Source organism: Notolepis coatsorum (assembly GCF_963971535.1).
Source record: "Notolepis coatsorum genome assembly, chromosome: 6".
NCBI classification, from domain to species: domain Eukaryota; kingdom Metazoa; phylum Chordata; class Actinopteri; order Aulopiformes; family Paralepididae; genus Notolepis; species Notolepis coatsorum.
Window position 1 is genome coordinate 169,674,170 of NC_140170.1, and position 14,678 is coordinate 169,688,847.

Consider the following 14,678-nt stretch of genomic DNA (forward strand, 5'->3'; position numbering starts at 1 on the left):
GGGCACAACAGCCTGACATGGGATGCAGCCAGCTATCATTGCCTCCACTTGCTTGTCAATTCCAGGGAACAAGACTTTCTCCCTGATCAGCTTCTTAGTTTTGACCACCCCCTGGTGGCCTTCATGTGCAAGTGATATTGCTCTGACTTGTAAAGAGTGGGGGACGACAATCTTTGTGCCACGCAGTACAGTGTCACCATTAGCAGTCACTGTCAGTTCATCTTTTATTTTCTTGAACGACACAAGAGCAGATCTGTCAACTCCATCAATAGAGTCCCGTTTGTCAGACAGCAACCTCCAAGAGTCATCTTTAATGAGTCGAATTACTTCACGTAGAGTGGGATCAGTTGTGGTTGCATCCTGAATTTCCGCCAGTGTCATTGCCTTGGGTACAGCATTTTCAGTGACAAAGTTTATATATTCTTCAGCTTGTCTTTCGTCGTCTGACATAGCGTGAGAGATGTGTGATACCTGTGCCGGGTGGCGCGACATGTAATCCGCCGGGTTGTCTTTGCCAGCCTTGTAACAGACTGTGTAGTTGTATGGTTGCAGACGCAGGCTCCAGCGCTCTATACGAGCAGGTGGTTTGGATTTGGGGTTATTGAAAATCCATTCCAATGGTTTGTGATCACTGACAAGTGTGAAGGCTGCACCATAAAGGTATATGTGAAAATTTTCACAGCCCCAGACAATAGCAAGGGCCTCACGTTCTGTCTGTGAATACTTTTGTTCAATGGGGGACAGTGCTCTACTTGCATAGCTTATCACTCTGGCCGGCTCATTTGGACTGTTCCTTTGTGCCAATACAGCCCCAAGACCTACTGGGCTTGCATCAACAACCAGTTCAGTTAGTTTGTGTGGGTCAAAGTAGGTCATCACAGCGTCACTAGTAAGGCTGCGTTTCATCTCATTAAGAGACCTCTGGTGTTCTTCGGTCCACGTCCAATGAGCAGATTTCCTTGTCAGGTCTCGCAAGGGTTGAGTTATGGTGGCAAAATCCTTTATGAATCGGGCGCTGTAGTTTGCCATGCCAAGGAGACTGCGTATCTCACTTGCATTGGTCGGGGCAGCAGCATCATGAATCGCCTGAACCTTCTTAGGATCTGGAGAGAAACCTCCATCTGAGAACGTATATCCGAAGAAGTCAAGAGTGGTCTGTGCGTATGAGCACTTGGCCTTGTTGAGAGTCAGGTTTTTTTCTTTCAGTCGCTGAAAGGTTGCCCTGAGAGCTTGATCATGGGCAGCCCTGGTTTCCCCAAAAACCAGAATGTCATCACTGAGGTTGATGACTCCTGGAATGCCATCCAGGGCCTGTTGAATGGCATTTTGGAACACCTCTGCAGCCGACGAGACCCCAAAGCTCAGTCTCTTGTAACGTCGTAGCCCTACATGAGTGGAGAATGTTGTGATGTATCGTGAGGAAGGATCCAGTTCTAGCTGATGATATCCACTGTTTAAATCCAGCTTTGAGAAGAACTTGGCTCCATTGAGTGCCTGTATCACGTCATCTACTGTGGGTGTGAGATGTCTTTCTCTTTCGATGGCACAATTTGGTACCCTCATGTCCACACATATACGCACACCTTCCGGGTCTTTTGGCTTTGGAACAACAACTATCGGAGAAACCCATGGAGTGGGGCCATCAACCTTTTCAATTACATCGAGATCCTCCAGGCGTTGTAGTTCAGCTTCAATCCGCTTCCTCACATGAAACGGCACTCTTCTATGAGGTTGTGTGACAGTAGAAACGTCTTTATTTATGTGCAACTTGACTTGAACCCCATCCAACTTGCCCAATCCATGGAATAGACCATCGTACTCAGTGAGGATATCATCCACTGTATTTGCTTCTGTCTGTTTGCAAGCTGATGTGGGCTGTCTGTCGACCGGTTGTCGTGGAGATGTGAGCTGTTCCTGCTGCTCTGGGGATGTATGAAGGGCATTAGCAATCTTGATTAGCCCAAGTTGACTGGCAGTGTCATATCCGAGTAAACTGCCATTATTTCCTTGTAACACATGGAATGTTGTAGTTGTGAACTGTTATTTGGACTCCCCCAGCGAGGTGAATTTTCCCAGGGCAGGTAGTGGCTTACGAGAGCCATAGGGAAATATGGGAACAGTGCATTTGGTGAGTGGGGGCTTATATGTCAGTCTCTGGTAAGTTGCCTCATCAATGATATTTACAGTTGCCCCTGTATCCAGCATCACATTTATTTTGCAGTCACCAACCTTTATGTTTGCATGTGGGAGGTCTGATCTAGTTTGAGAAAGTGTGTACAGATACTCCTCAGAAGATTCTCTGTCTGCATGTGTTGAGTTTGGTGTGATTTCCCTGTCACTGGTGTGCATATAATGCACTTCATGTCGGTCTCTCTTTTCCCATGGTGCTCTGGTGCCCCCTTGTGGTCGTTTGGAACGACAGCACTTTGAGAAATGTCCTTGTTTACCGCAGGTGTTACACGTTCTCCCCCTCGCTGGGCACGGTGTTTCCTCACGATGGGGAAAAGTGCCAGAGCAATTATAGCAACTTTTATTTGTAGCTCCCCTCCCCATATTCATAGCCAAAACATCTTCCCTCATGTTTCCTTGAGCCGAACTGTGTCGTGTTTGCTCCATTCCTGATGCTTGAGTCTCGGCAAGTGCCATGGTTCTACCCAGTGATAGTAGCTCAGTCAGCGTCATCTCGGTGCATCTCGGTGCATCTCCTAAATCCGTCCGGCCACTCGCATATCATCCCAGGACTCTAGCCACACACCGTGGATATGGATCGCTGCCATAACTCAATAATCGACATGATTTGGGCGTGTATTAGTATTATACAAACCGGAAATGGATCGCCTCGATCCCCATCAAATAACTGGGATCTGTTTGCTCCACTCTCATCGCCCAACGGTAAGAGGAGGCTGCCGTGAGTTTCAGCGTTTTTGTTTATTATTATCGATGCAAACTGCTCTGATCTATATATCACCCATACTACATAAATCATTTAACGACGATCACGGAATTATACCCCCCCCCGTTCACCCGCGCATGATCAGTCATAACGTTTAGGACCATGTACAGTTGAAATTTTTTATATAGCGTGGATCGGTATCAAACGGCATTTGATAATCTAATATATGCATTTATGCCTATATCTCACGTTCTAGGAATTACTGCAGAAAACGATAAAAACATATTTATACTCTAGACGGTATTTTTGTATGAATGTGTGAATGAAAAAGTAAAACGTTCCTACATCCTGAACGATAGATAATCGATGTTGAATGGGCCATAGTAATGTCAATTTAGCAATACAATTTAAAAAGTTATAGCCCTGCAAAGAAGGTAAACATCTCCATAGACTTAGACTGGTGGCAGTGATCAAACATTGATGGATATAAGCGTGGCAGTTAATGTGTTAATAATCAATAATCTTTTTTTGGGAAAAGCAATACTTTTATTCTGCACCTTTCTAAAATCGCTGTGAATGTATTGTGTTAACACATTCGGGACGGGCCAGGTATTCATCCGTGTTTCGAATCCATGCGCTGTGGACAGAGGCACGGATAAATCCGTGGGAAGTTGTTATTGCTTTTAATCCATTTTAATAACCTATTCAAGGTCGCCGAGCGGCACTGCAGATTTACCTTACTCTATGAATTCGAGATGGTGCAATACCGGCCAGATCCTCTTAGGGGCGCTATCGCGATAATGCAGTGTGCCCTGTGGCTGAATGGATCAGTCTTTTTTTGTACTTTCAATAAAGATTTCAGTTAGCAGGATTCTAGATGTGTAGCCTGTAGCTTGGATTACGTTTTGGATCGCAGATTTCACCATGCAATAAGGGGATTTATCATCAGCCAATGGACATATCGATCTACCAGATGGCGATCGATAACGGGGAAATGCTCTGGGGGATCCCACCGGACCACGGTAAGATCTTTTTCACGTAAAGTACATCCCGATCGGGCCTTGTTTTGATAGCCATCCAGGCGTTCGGCCTATGATGCTAATGAGGCTAACACGGTTATTGGTAATCGATAATCAGAAACGACGTCCCCCGCCCCCCCCCCCCCCCCCCCCCCTTTCATGCATACATGCGTGAGGATCGTACCGATCATATGCAGTTTGAGTTTTAACTGGAGCGTATCCATAACCGAAATGCCATTGGATTTAACGTTATTAGCTATTAGCCCTGTATCTCGGCTTCCAGGAAATATACTAGACCAAATCCGGTATAACGCTTATATTCACGGCGCTATAAAATGAGAACCTATTGATGATTTTTTTTCTTCTTTAAGCCATTTTGAAGGGACGGTTTATGGACTCAATTGACAATGAGAATGGACAGATAGCAATACTATAAAGTATAGATTTAGCTCTACAAACAGCCCCACGTCTGTTTACATTTCCCGGTCCTCTTGAGAATAATTAGACTCATAGCAGTGGCCGCGATTGTTTTAAAACAAAGGCCATTTTCACTGTTTACTTTCCTATTGCAATGTTTATCCACATCCGTGTCAAGTTTTACAGTCCTACCTCATTTGATGAACAGTTTGCTTTTTGCTAGATTTTGAGGATTGTATGACATGTATCAATTTGAAGCACAAGGACATGTTTACACGCCTCCAGTGCACTCTTTTTGTGTTCTACATCACCCCTGTGCTCGTGCATCCTCGTGGGCGTCCTCGTCCCCGCCCTGGAAGAACACATGATGCACAATTTCCTCCTTCTGTGCTCTATAGCGACAATTTCATCAACTAGTGGCCAAAAACTCCATTGGATAACTTTCACTTCTGAATCCAATTCCAGGGTTTATCCAAGTCTGTGAAGCTAATGTTTCATTCATCTTGTCACACATTCTCACCGCATAGTGCTCCTTTTGAGATCAGTACATTGAGGCGATGACATACTGTAGTAAAGATCAGTTAGGACTGAGTATGTATCCTTCACTCCATACTACCCTCCCTAACGGAGCCAAGTCCGGTCCAGTACACTTTACTCCGGTCCAGGCTGACTAGTCCATTCCTATCCAGGTCATTCCAATCTGAACTAACTCTGGGCTGTAGGTCCAAGGCCTGTCTACTGTGGCACATGCCTTATACAGTACAAGTGAATGATACAACGATAGTATTTCTGCTGCAACATCCGCTCATTTAGGATGAACAATTTGGCTTTTAAAACTAAACATAAAATCCTTTGGTGGAACACAATTTTCCCATTAACCCCACAAGCTGTCTGTCTGTCTGTCTGTCTGTCTGTCTGTCTGTCTGTCTGTCTGTCTGTCTGTCTGTCTGTCTGTCTGTCTGTCTGTCTGTCTGTCTGTCTGTCTGTCTGTCTGTCTGTCTGTCTGTCTCTCTCTCTCTCTCTCTCTCTCTCTCTCTCTCTCTCTCTCTCTCTCTCGATTGATTGATTGATTGATTGATTGATTGATTGATTGATTGAAAATTGTATTAAAGGGGAACTATTTTACTATTTCTTTCACTATTTGGGCACTTTTACACAATTCCTGTGAGTTTATGGAACACCTCTGTAATTATATATATTTTTTTAATTCATTGTTTTGTATTTCTAATCAAGTCCTCAAAAACAGCATTTTTCTACCTGAAGATCTTAAGCTGTTTTGAGGCTGGGCTCCTAAACCACTGTGTGTGGCCGTCGCGCGTCGCGGCATCTGGGACATTAACATGCAGCGGTGTCTTTCTGACATCACAAATCATCACATTTTCAGATGACTCAGTTCAGTGAGGGTGAATATTGTGAGAGGAGAATTGGAAGAATGCGCCAATATGAGAATTAGAGACATAGATCATATTAATATAAGTCCACATAGCTAGGAAACAATGCTAAACACTGAAAAAGGCCATTTATAAGATAGTTCCCCTTTAACAGATAGCAGAATGGGTACAATACAGTACGGCTCAATACATACAATTGTTAAGGGGATGCAGACCAGAGAAAGACTTTCGTCTTGTTTACATCAGTCTCTCTCTCTCTCTCTCTCTCTCTCTCTCTCTCTCTCTCTCTCTCTCTCTCTCTCTCTCTCTCTCTCTCTCTCTCTCTCTCTCTCTCTCTCTGTTCTGGCACGTTGGATGTTAGATGCTGGATTTTATGTTTATATATCTCCAGCTGCTCAAATCTTTTTATTGAGTGTGATGACATCAGGATTCTTTTCATATCTGGGCAAGTCTAGTGTTCTGTGCTTGTGGCAGAATTTTACCCTTTCACTACCACACTACAGACGGTTAACCCTTTTACAGCCACACGACAAAGGGTTAATCCTTTCACAAGCACACTACAGAACGGTTAACCTTTCACTACCACACTACAGAAGGTTAGCCTCTTAAACTCATTCAGAACGTAGCGTCCCGCCTGATCTCAAACCTACCGAAGTCAACCCATGTCACCCCACTTCTTAGGGACCTGCACTGGCTCCCCATGGCCGCTCGAATCCGATTATCGGTCCTTACCCCACAATGGTGGAACGAACTTCCCACCACAGTTAGGACAGCCGAAACCCGTCCAATCTTTCGCCGTCGACTAAAGAATCATTATCTGAAATGAAAAAATAAAAAATCTAACTCTAACTAACCTTACTGTCATGCACTTGTCCTAATATACTAACCAACACTATAGCACTCAACACTTTGATGAATGTTACTCAGCTGATAGAGTTGTACCCTTCCTGATGACTTGTTGTACAAAACTTGTAAGTCGATTTGGATAAAAGCGTCAGCTAAATGACAAAATGTAAATGTAAATGTAGTGAACGGTTAACCTTCTGTAGTGTGGTAGTGAAATGGTTAATGTGGGGATTTGGCTCCATTGAGGTGTTTTCATGATGTAACGTCTGCATGATGGCTGAACGTGTTTGGTTACTGTATACTGTTATAGGTTGTTACCAGCATCATGGGAAATCTGTATATCTAGGATATGGCAGCATACTGCTATGATAGGATATAGACTAATGTATACTTTATCACATTTACACTCAGTGTTCATGGTCATTTGATTATTTTACCGTTGAGATCACAATATGAAAACAGTATGTCCAAAATAACACATTGTCAGAGGTATGTAGTTATAGTACAAAGTAATAATATTACACTCAGTAAATTGTATTTTTTACCATTTGGTGCATGGCATGGTGATGCCACAATGGGCAGAAGTTTACTTTATGAATAGCTTGAGTTATACAAGCTGGTATTTGACTTTGATTGAATTATAGAATAACTACTTTTTAAGTCCAGAAATGCTGTAACTATTCAAATTCTACTTGGCCAATGAACACTGGTGGTCGGCCCCTATGCTGGTGCAGACAAGACCGACATTTTGATCCTATTACATTTTTACAGCAGACATAAATTAGATATAATAAATAAAAATAGAAAAGAATGAAAAGAAAACACCTTTCTAAGCTTCCATTTACTGATACTTAGTAATACAAATGCTGTCCACCAGAGGGCGGTACATACTATTAATTTGTTTTGAGAGCCACAGAGAGAGCAATATGGAGTAGGAGGAAGACTGTCCTTGAATGGCTTTGCAAGAATACCTTGTGTTATTGTATTATACCTTGTAGTATTAGTATGCACTCAGTGATTTACATCATCTGCATGACAAAGTACATTCTTTATCACAATGTAATGTAATTAAGCAATTGAGAAATAGAGCAAACTTTTGTTTGTTTGTTTGTTTGTTTGTTTGTTGTTGTTTGGGCTGCATGGACTGTGTTACATTACGGTGATGGATTGATTCCATGGAGTCATTATCTGGCTGAGATCTCCTTTTCATCCCCATTAGTTGCAATACGTCTATAGACCTGGGAGTCACATGATACAGTAGCTCTATAGACCTGGGAGTCACATGATACAGTAGCTCTATAGACCTGGGAGTCACATGATACAGTAGCTCTATAGACCTGGGAGTCACATGATACAGTAGCTCTATAGACCTGGGAGTCACATGATACAGTAGCTCTATAGACCTTTAGCTGTGATCAACGCAGCCTCTATTTAGCTGTGATCAACGCAGCCTCTATTTAGCTGTGATTAATGCAGCCTCTATTTAACTGTGATTAATGCAGCCTCTATTTAACTGTGATTAATGCAGCCTCTATTTAACTGTGATTAATGCAGCTTCTATTTAACTGTGATTAATGCAGCTTCTATTTAACTGTGATTAATGCAGCTTCTATTTAACTGTGATTAATGCAGCTTCTATTTAACTGCGATTAATGCAGCTTCTATTTAACTGCGATTAATGCAGCTTCTATTTAACTGTGATTAATGCAGCTTCTATTTAACTGTGATTAATGCAGCTTCTATTTAGCTGTTGTTAATGCAGATTTTATTTAACTGTGATTAATGCAGCCTCTATTTAACTGTGATTAATGCAGCCTCTATTTAACTGTGATTAATGCAGCTTCTATTTAACTGTGATTAATGCAGCTTCTATTTAACTGTGATTAATGCAGCTTCTATTTAACTGTGATTAATGCAGCTTCTATTTAACTGCGATTAATGCAGCTTCTATTTAACTGTGATTAATGCAGCTTCTATTTAACTGTGATTAATGCAGCTTCTATTTAACTGTGATTAATGCAGCTTCTATTTAACTGCGATTAATGCAGCTTCTATTTAACTGTGATTAATGCAGCTTCTATTTAACTGCGATTAATGCAGCTTCTATTTAACTGTGATTAATGCAGCTTCTATTTAACTGTGATTGATGCAGCTTCTATTTAACTGTGATTAATGCAGCTTCTATTTAACTGTGATTAATGCAGCTTCTATTTAGCTGTGATTAATGCAGCTTCTATTTAACTGTGATTAATGCAGCTTCTATTTAACTGCGATTAATGCAGCTTCTATTTAACTGTGATTAATGCAGCTTCTATTTAACTGTGATTAATGCAGCTTCTATTTAACTGTGATTAATGCAGCTTCTATTTAACTGTGATTAATGCAGCTTCTATTTAACTGTGATTAATGCAGCTTCTATTTAACTGTGATTAATGCAGCTTCTATTTAACTGTGATTGATGCAGCTTCTATTTAACTGTGATTAATGCAGCTTCTATTTAACTGTGATTAATGCAGCTTCTATTTAACTGTGGCTAAAGCTTCTTAACGGTGACTGTGTCTCCAGGTGCCTCCTTTCCACGACGTCTACAGCAGAGACCTCCATCCCACCCTGAAGCTCAACGAGATCGAGACCAGTGTAAGAGCAGTGCGATGGGACGCAGCACACACACACACACACACACACACACACACACACACACACACACACACACACACACACACACACACACACACACACACACACACACACTGTCCACATACACACACACACACACACACACACACACACACACACAGACACACTGTCCACATACACACACACACACATGCACACGCACACACGCACATTCTGTACACTTCCCTATAAAACAAGGTCTTGCTATTTTTCTACATGATTTCATGGAGCTGTAATTAACACAAGGATCCAATGTCCCAGATGACATCACCAGTGGCCATATTGAAACTCGTTGACTCTCAATCACTGTCAAACTAAGATTTTGGATGTGTGTGAGATTATCTGCAAAATAATCTAGGGTTACTGTAGGGTTAGGGTCAGTCTGTCTCTCTCTTTCTCTCTTTCTCTCTGACTTTTCTCAATCCAAAGTGCTTTATTGGCATGATGAGATGCATCTTACATTGCCAATGCATAACAACATCACAGTAATTCAAACATTTTAGTCACAAACAATAGCCAAAATCACAAGATCTGTGTGTGTGTGTGTGTGTGAACAACAAACAAACAACTGGTGAGCTAACAAATAAACAAGATGATAGTGAAAATAATAATAATAATTAAAGTGGACACAGCCTGTCCTCTCTGGGCAGCCAGGTCTGTCTGTGTCAGCCTGTTTCTACTGCCAGGTTGTGATATCTGATCTCTGTCTCTCTCTCTGTGTCTCCCTGTTTCTGTCTCTCTCTGTCTCTATATCTGTCTCTCTCTGTCTCTGTCTCTCTCTCTCTGTCTCTATATCTGTCTCTCTCTGTCTCTGTCTCTCTCTCTCTGTCTCTCTTTGTCTCACTCTCTGTGTCTCCCTGTTTCTGTCTCTCTGTCTCTATATCTGTCTCTCTCTCTGTCTCTCTCTCTGTCTCTCTTTGTATCACTCTCTGTGTCTCCCTGTTTCTGTCTCTCTGTCTCTATATCTGTATCTCTCTATCGCTGTCTCTCTCTGTCTCTCTTTGTCTCACTCTCTCTGTCTCCCTGTTTCTGTCTCTCTCTGTCTCTATATCTGTCTCTCTTTGTCTCTGTCTCTCTCTCTGTCTCTCTTTGTCTCACTCTCTGTGTCTCCCTGTTTCTGTCTCTCTGTCTCTATATCTGTCTCTCTCTCTCTGTCTCTCTCTCTGTCTCTCTTTGTCTCACTCTCTGTCTCCCTGTTTCTGTCTCTCTGTCTCTATATCTGTATCTCTTTCTCTGTCTCTATCTCTGTCTGTCTCTCTGTCTCTCTCTGTCTCTCTCTGCTTCTATATCTCTCTGTCTCTCTCTTTGTCTCACGCTGCCTCTCTCTGCTTCTGTATCTCTCTGTCTCTCTCTGTCTCTCTCTGTCTCTCTCCTTGTCTCACTCTGTATCTGTCTCTCTCTGTTTCTGTCTTTCCCTGTTTCTGTCTCTCTCTGTCTCTACCTCTGTCTCTCTCTCTCGGACTCTCTCTGTCTCTCTCCCTGTCTCTGTCTCTCTGTCTCTGTCTCTCTTTGTGTCTCTGCTACAGAAGATCCTGGGTCGACTGTGTGAACAAAGTAGGATTCTGAAAGACCAGGAGTCGCTGGTTCATAGACACAGAATGGACAAGGTAAGTCTAGAAGAGACAGGAGGTCTAGAGGTAAAGAGACAGGAGGTCTAGAGGAGACAGGAGGTCTAGAAGAGACAGGAGGTCTAGAGGAGACAGGAGGTCTAGAAGAGACAGGAGGTCTAGAGGAGACAGGAGGTCTAGAAGAGACAGGAGGTCTAGAAGAGACAGGAGGTCTAGAGGAGACAGGAGGTCTAGAGGAGACAGGAGGTCTAGAGGAGACAGGAGGTCTAGAGGAGACAGGAGGTCTAGAAGAGACAGGAGGTCTAGAAGAGACAGGAGGTCTAGAGGAGACAGGAGGTCTAGAGGAGACAGGAGGTCTAGAGGAGACAGGAGGTCTAGAAGAGACAGGAGGTCTAGAGGAGACAGGAGGTCTAGAGGAGACAGGAGGTCTAGAGGAGACAGGAGGTCTAGAGGAGACAGGAGGTCTAGAGGAGACAGGAGGTCTAGAAGAGACAGGAGGTCTAGAAGAGACAGGAGGTCTAGAGGAGACAGGAGGTCTAGAAGAGACAGGAGGTCTAGAAGAGACAGGAGGTCTAGAGGAGACAGGAGGTCTAGAGGAGACAGGAGGTCTAGAAGAGACAGGAGGTCTAGAAGAGACACGAGGTCTAGAAGAGACAGGAGGTCTAGAAGAGACAGGAGGTCTAGAGGTAAAGAGACAGGAGGTCTAGAAGAGACAGGAGGTCTAGAGGAGACAGGAGGTCTAGAGGTAAAGAGACAGGAGGTCTAGAAGAGACAGGAGGTCTAGAGGTAAAGAGACAGGAGGTCTAGAGGAGACAGGAGGTCTAGAAGAGACAGGAGGTCTAGAGGAGACAGGAGGTCTAGAGGAGACAGGAGGTCTAGAGGAGACAAGAGGTCTAGAAGAGACAGGAGGTCTAGAGGAGACAGGAGGTCTAGAGATAAAGAGACAGGAGGTCTAGAGGAGACAGGAGGTCTAGAGGAGACAGGATGTCTAGAGGAGACAGGAGGTCTAGAGGAGACAGGAGGTCTAGAGGAGACAGCAGGTCTAGAGGAGACAGGAGGTCTAGAGGAGACAGGGGGTCTAGAGGTAAAGAGACAGGAGGTCTAGAGGAGACAGGAGGTCTAGAAGAGACAGGAGGTCTAGAAGAGACAGGAGGTCTAGAGGAGACATGAGGTCTAGAGGAGACAGGAGGTCTAGAGGAGACAGGAGGTCTAGAAGAGACAGGAGGTCTAGAAGAGACAGGAGGTCTAGAAGAGACAGGAGGTCTAGAGGAGACAGGAGGTCTAGAGGAGACAGGAGGTCTAGAGGAGACAGCAGGTCTAGAGGAGACAGGAGGTCTAGAGGAGACAGGGGGTCTAGAGGTAAAGAGACAGGAGGTCTAGAGGAGACAGGAGGTCTAGAAGAGACAGGAGGTCTAGAAGAGACAGGAGGTCTAGAGGAGACAGGAGGTCTAGAGGAGACAGGAGGTCTAGAGGAGACAGGAGGTCTAGAAGAGACAGGAGGTCTAGAAGAGACAGGAGGTCTAGAAGAGACAGGATGTCTAGAAGAGACAGGAGGTCTAGAAGAGACAGGAGGTCTAGAGGAGACAGGAGGTCTAGAGGAGACAGGAGGTCTAGAGGAGACAGGAGGTCTAGAAGAGACAGGAGGTCTAGAAGAGACAGGAGGTCTAGAAGAGACAGGAGGTCTAGAAGAGACAGGAGGTCTAGAGGAGACAGGAGGTCTAGAAGAGACAGGAGGTCTAGAGGAGACATGAGGTCTAGAAGAGACAGGAGGTCTAGAAGAGACATGAGGTCTAGAGGAGACAGGAGGTCTAGAAGAGACAGGAGGTCTAGAGGAGACAGGAGGTCTAGAGGAGACAGGAGGTCTAGAGGAGACAGGAGGTCTAGAAGAGACAGGAGGTCTAGAGGAGACAGGAGGTCTAGAGGAGACAGGAGGTCTAGAAGAGACAGGAGGTCTAGAAGAGACAGGAGGTCTAGAGGAGACAGGAGGTCTAGAGGAGACAGGAGGTCTAGAGGAGACAGGAGGTCTAGAGGTAAAGAGACAGGAGGTCTAGAAGAGACAGGATGTCTAGAAGAGACAGGAGGTCTAGAGGATACAGGAGGTCTAGAGGTAAAGAGACAGGAGGTCTAGAGGTAAAGAGAGAGAATAAACCATGTAAAAAAACATGTGTATTTGTCCATACTGAAAGTACAATTTTAGTATATTGTGTGTGTCGAAAGTACATTTCTACTCATGTACTTTTCTGAGAGTATTCTTGCAACTTCTTCAAATCACATGTTTAGTCTGAATGTATTATACCCTCAGACAGTATACTCTTTTTGACTATAGGGTCTCCTTTCCTCCTTCCTACCACTTGCCTCCTCATCCCTCGTCTTCAAACTCAGTGCGGGGTTAAGTTGCATCAGTGTTTTTTCCACTAATGAGTTACAACAAGATGTAGAAAACATGGCCTGTTTCCCACAAGCTGCACTCCGGTGACACTGCTGCTGTTGTCGCCGCCGCCTGTCGTTCCCTAGGACAGCCTGGAGGGGGCGCTGGTGGCCACGCACCAGGAGATGGAGCTGTATCGTAGCCAGCCTCTTGCCATGGACAAACTGCAGCTGAAGAAGGAGACGCTACAGAACCAACTCATCAACATCAGAGGAGAACTGTCGCAGGCCTCCAGCGTAAGGCCGCTTGACTGCTACACCCGTGGTTCTCAATATGGGGTCCGGGGATCCCCAGCGGTCCTTGAGGGTGTACCAGTCGGTCCCCCAGAAAAATGGGGAACAGTTTAATTGAGCTGTTTCATTCACTAGGATTTAGCACGATGAGAGAATATATCAGAATGACTGCTCTAATCATAGGTTTCATTATGATGTCATCCCCCCAGCTATAGTATAGACAGCTATCCCCCACCTATAGTATAGACAGTTATGGAATCCTGGACTAAGTCATATCCAACAACAAATATCTTCTCAGGTTGGGGACCGTCCCTGAGACAAGATCTTATCAAACAGGGGTCCGCAGCCTAATGTGCGTTAATCTGGGGGTCCTTGACATGAAAAACACTGGCCTAGATGGTGTGTGTGTTTGGGGGGGGGGGCAAATGCTTCATCGTACTTTGATAGATATGAATTTTGTTAAAGTTAAAGGACAAACATTAAAAGACATAGGCAGCCCCAGACAATAGGTACATACAGTATGAATGGCTCTTGGTACAAGGACTAGGTTTGTTTATGCTGGTAATGTTTGTAAACATTGTAACTATTTGTCAAATAGATTTATATTTAGCTTTATGATGGTTAATGATTAAGATTAAGAAGTTCCCACAATGTATCATATATCATAGTATATATATATACCATATATGTATGATTTTCCTGGCAACAATTTATAAATAAAAATAACATTTTATTACTAGTCTTTTTTGCAAAACACTAATGTTACCTGCTTCCCTCTCCCTGTGTATGTGTGTGTGTATGCGTGCATGCATATGTGTGTGTGTGTGTGTGTGTGTGTGTGTGTGTGTGTGTGTGTGTGTGTGTGTGTGTGTGTGCGCGTGTGTGTGTGTGTGCGCGCGTGTGTGTCTCCTGTCTGTGACCCCCAGTTGTTGACCACCACACGCATGGAGTTTGAGGCGTTAGAGGATGAGGCCAACGCTATCCATGGAGACCTGTGGGAGCAGCTCAATGCAGGCGGGCAGGTACATGAGACACCTGTATCAGCATCAGGACCCCGCAAGAGGGTCACACACACACACACACACACACACACACACACACACACACACACACACACACACACACACACACACACACACACACACACACACACACACACACACACACACACACACACACACACACACACACACACACACACACACAC

The 14,678-nt window shown here is 44.1% G+C and overlaps 1 protein-coding gene across 1 annotated transcript in view; it reads left to right on the forward strand.

Moving 5' to 3' along the window:
- Positions 1–14,678, forward strand: part of plekha6 (pleckstrin homology domain containing, family A member 6) — a gene marked incomplete at its 5' end in the record, with an annotated part of 124,848 nt that overhangs the window by 79,725 nt on the left and 30,445 nt on the right. Inside the window, 4 exon segments of the mRNA XM_084315819.1 lie at positions 9,132–9,203; positions 10,769–10,849; positions 13,325–13,474; positions 14,398–14,493. Of these exon segments, the coding sequence (XP_084171945.1) occupies positions 9,132–9,203; positions 10,769–10,849; positions 13,325–13,474; positions 14,398–14,493 (399 nt within the window).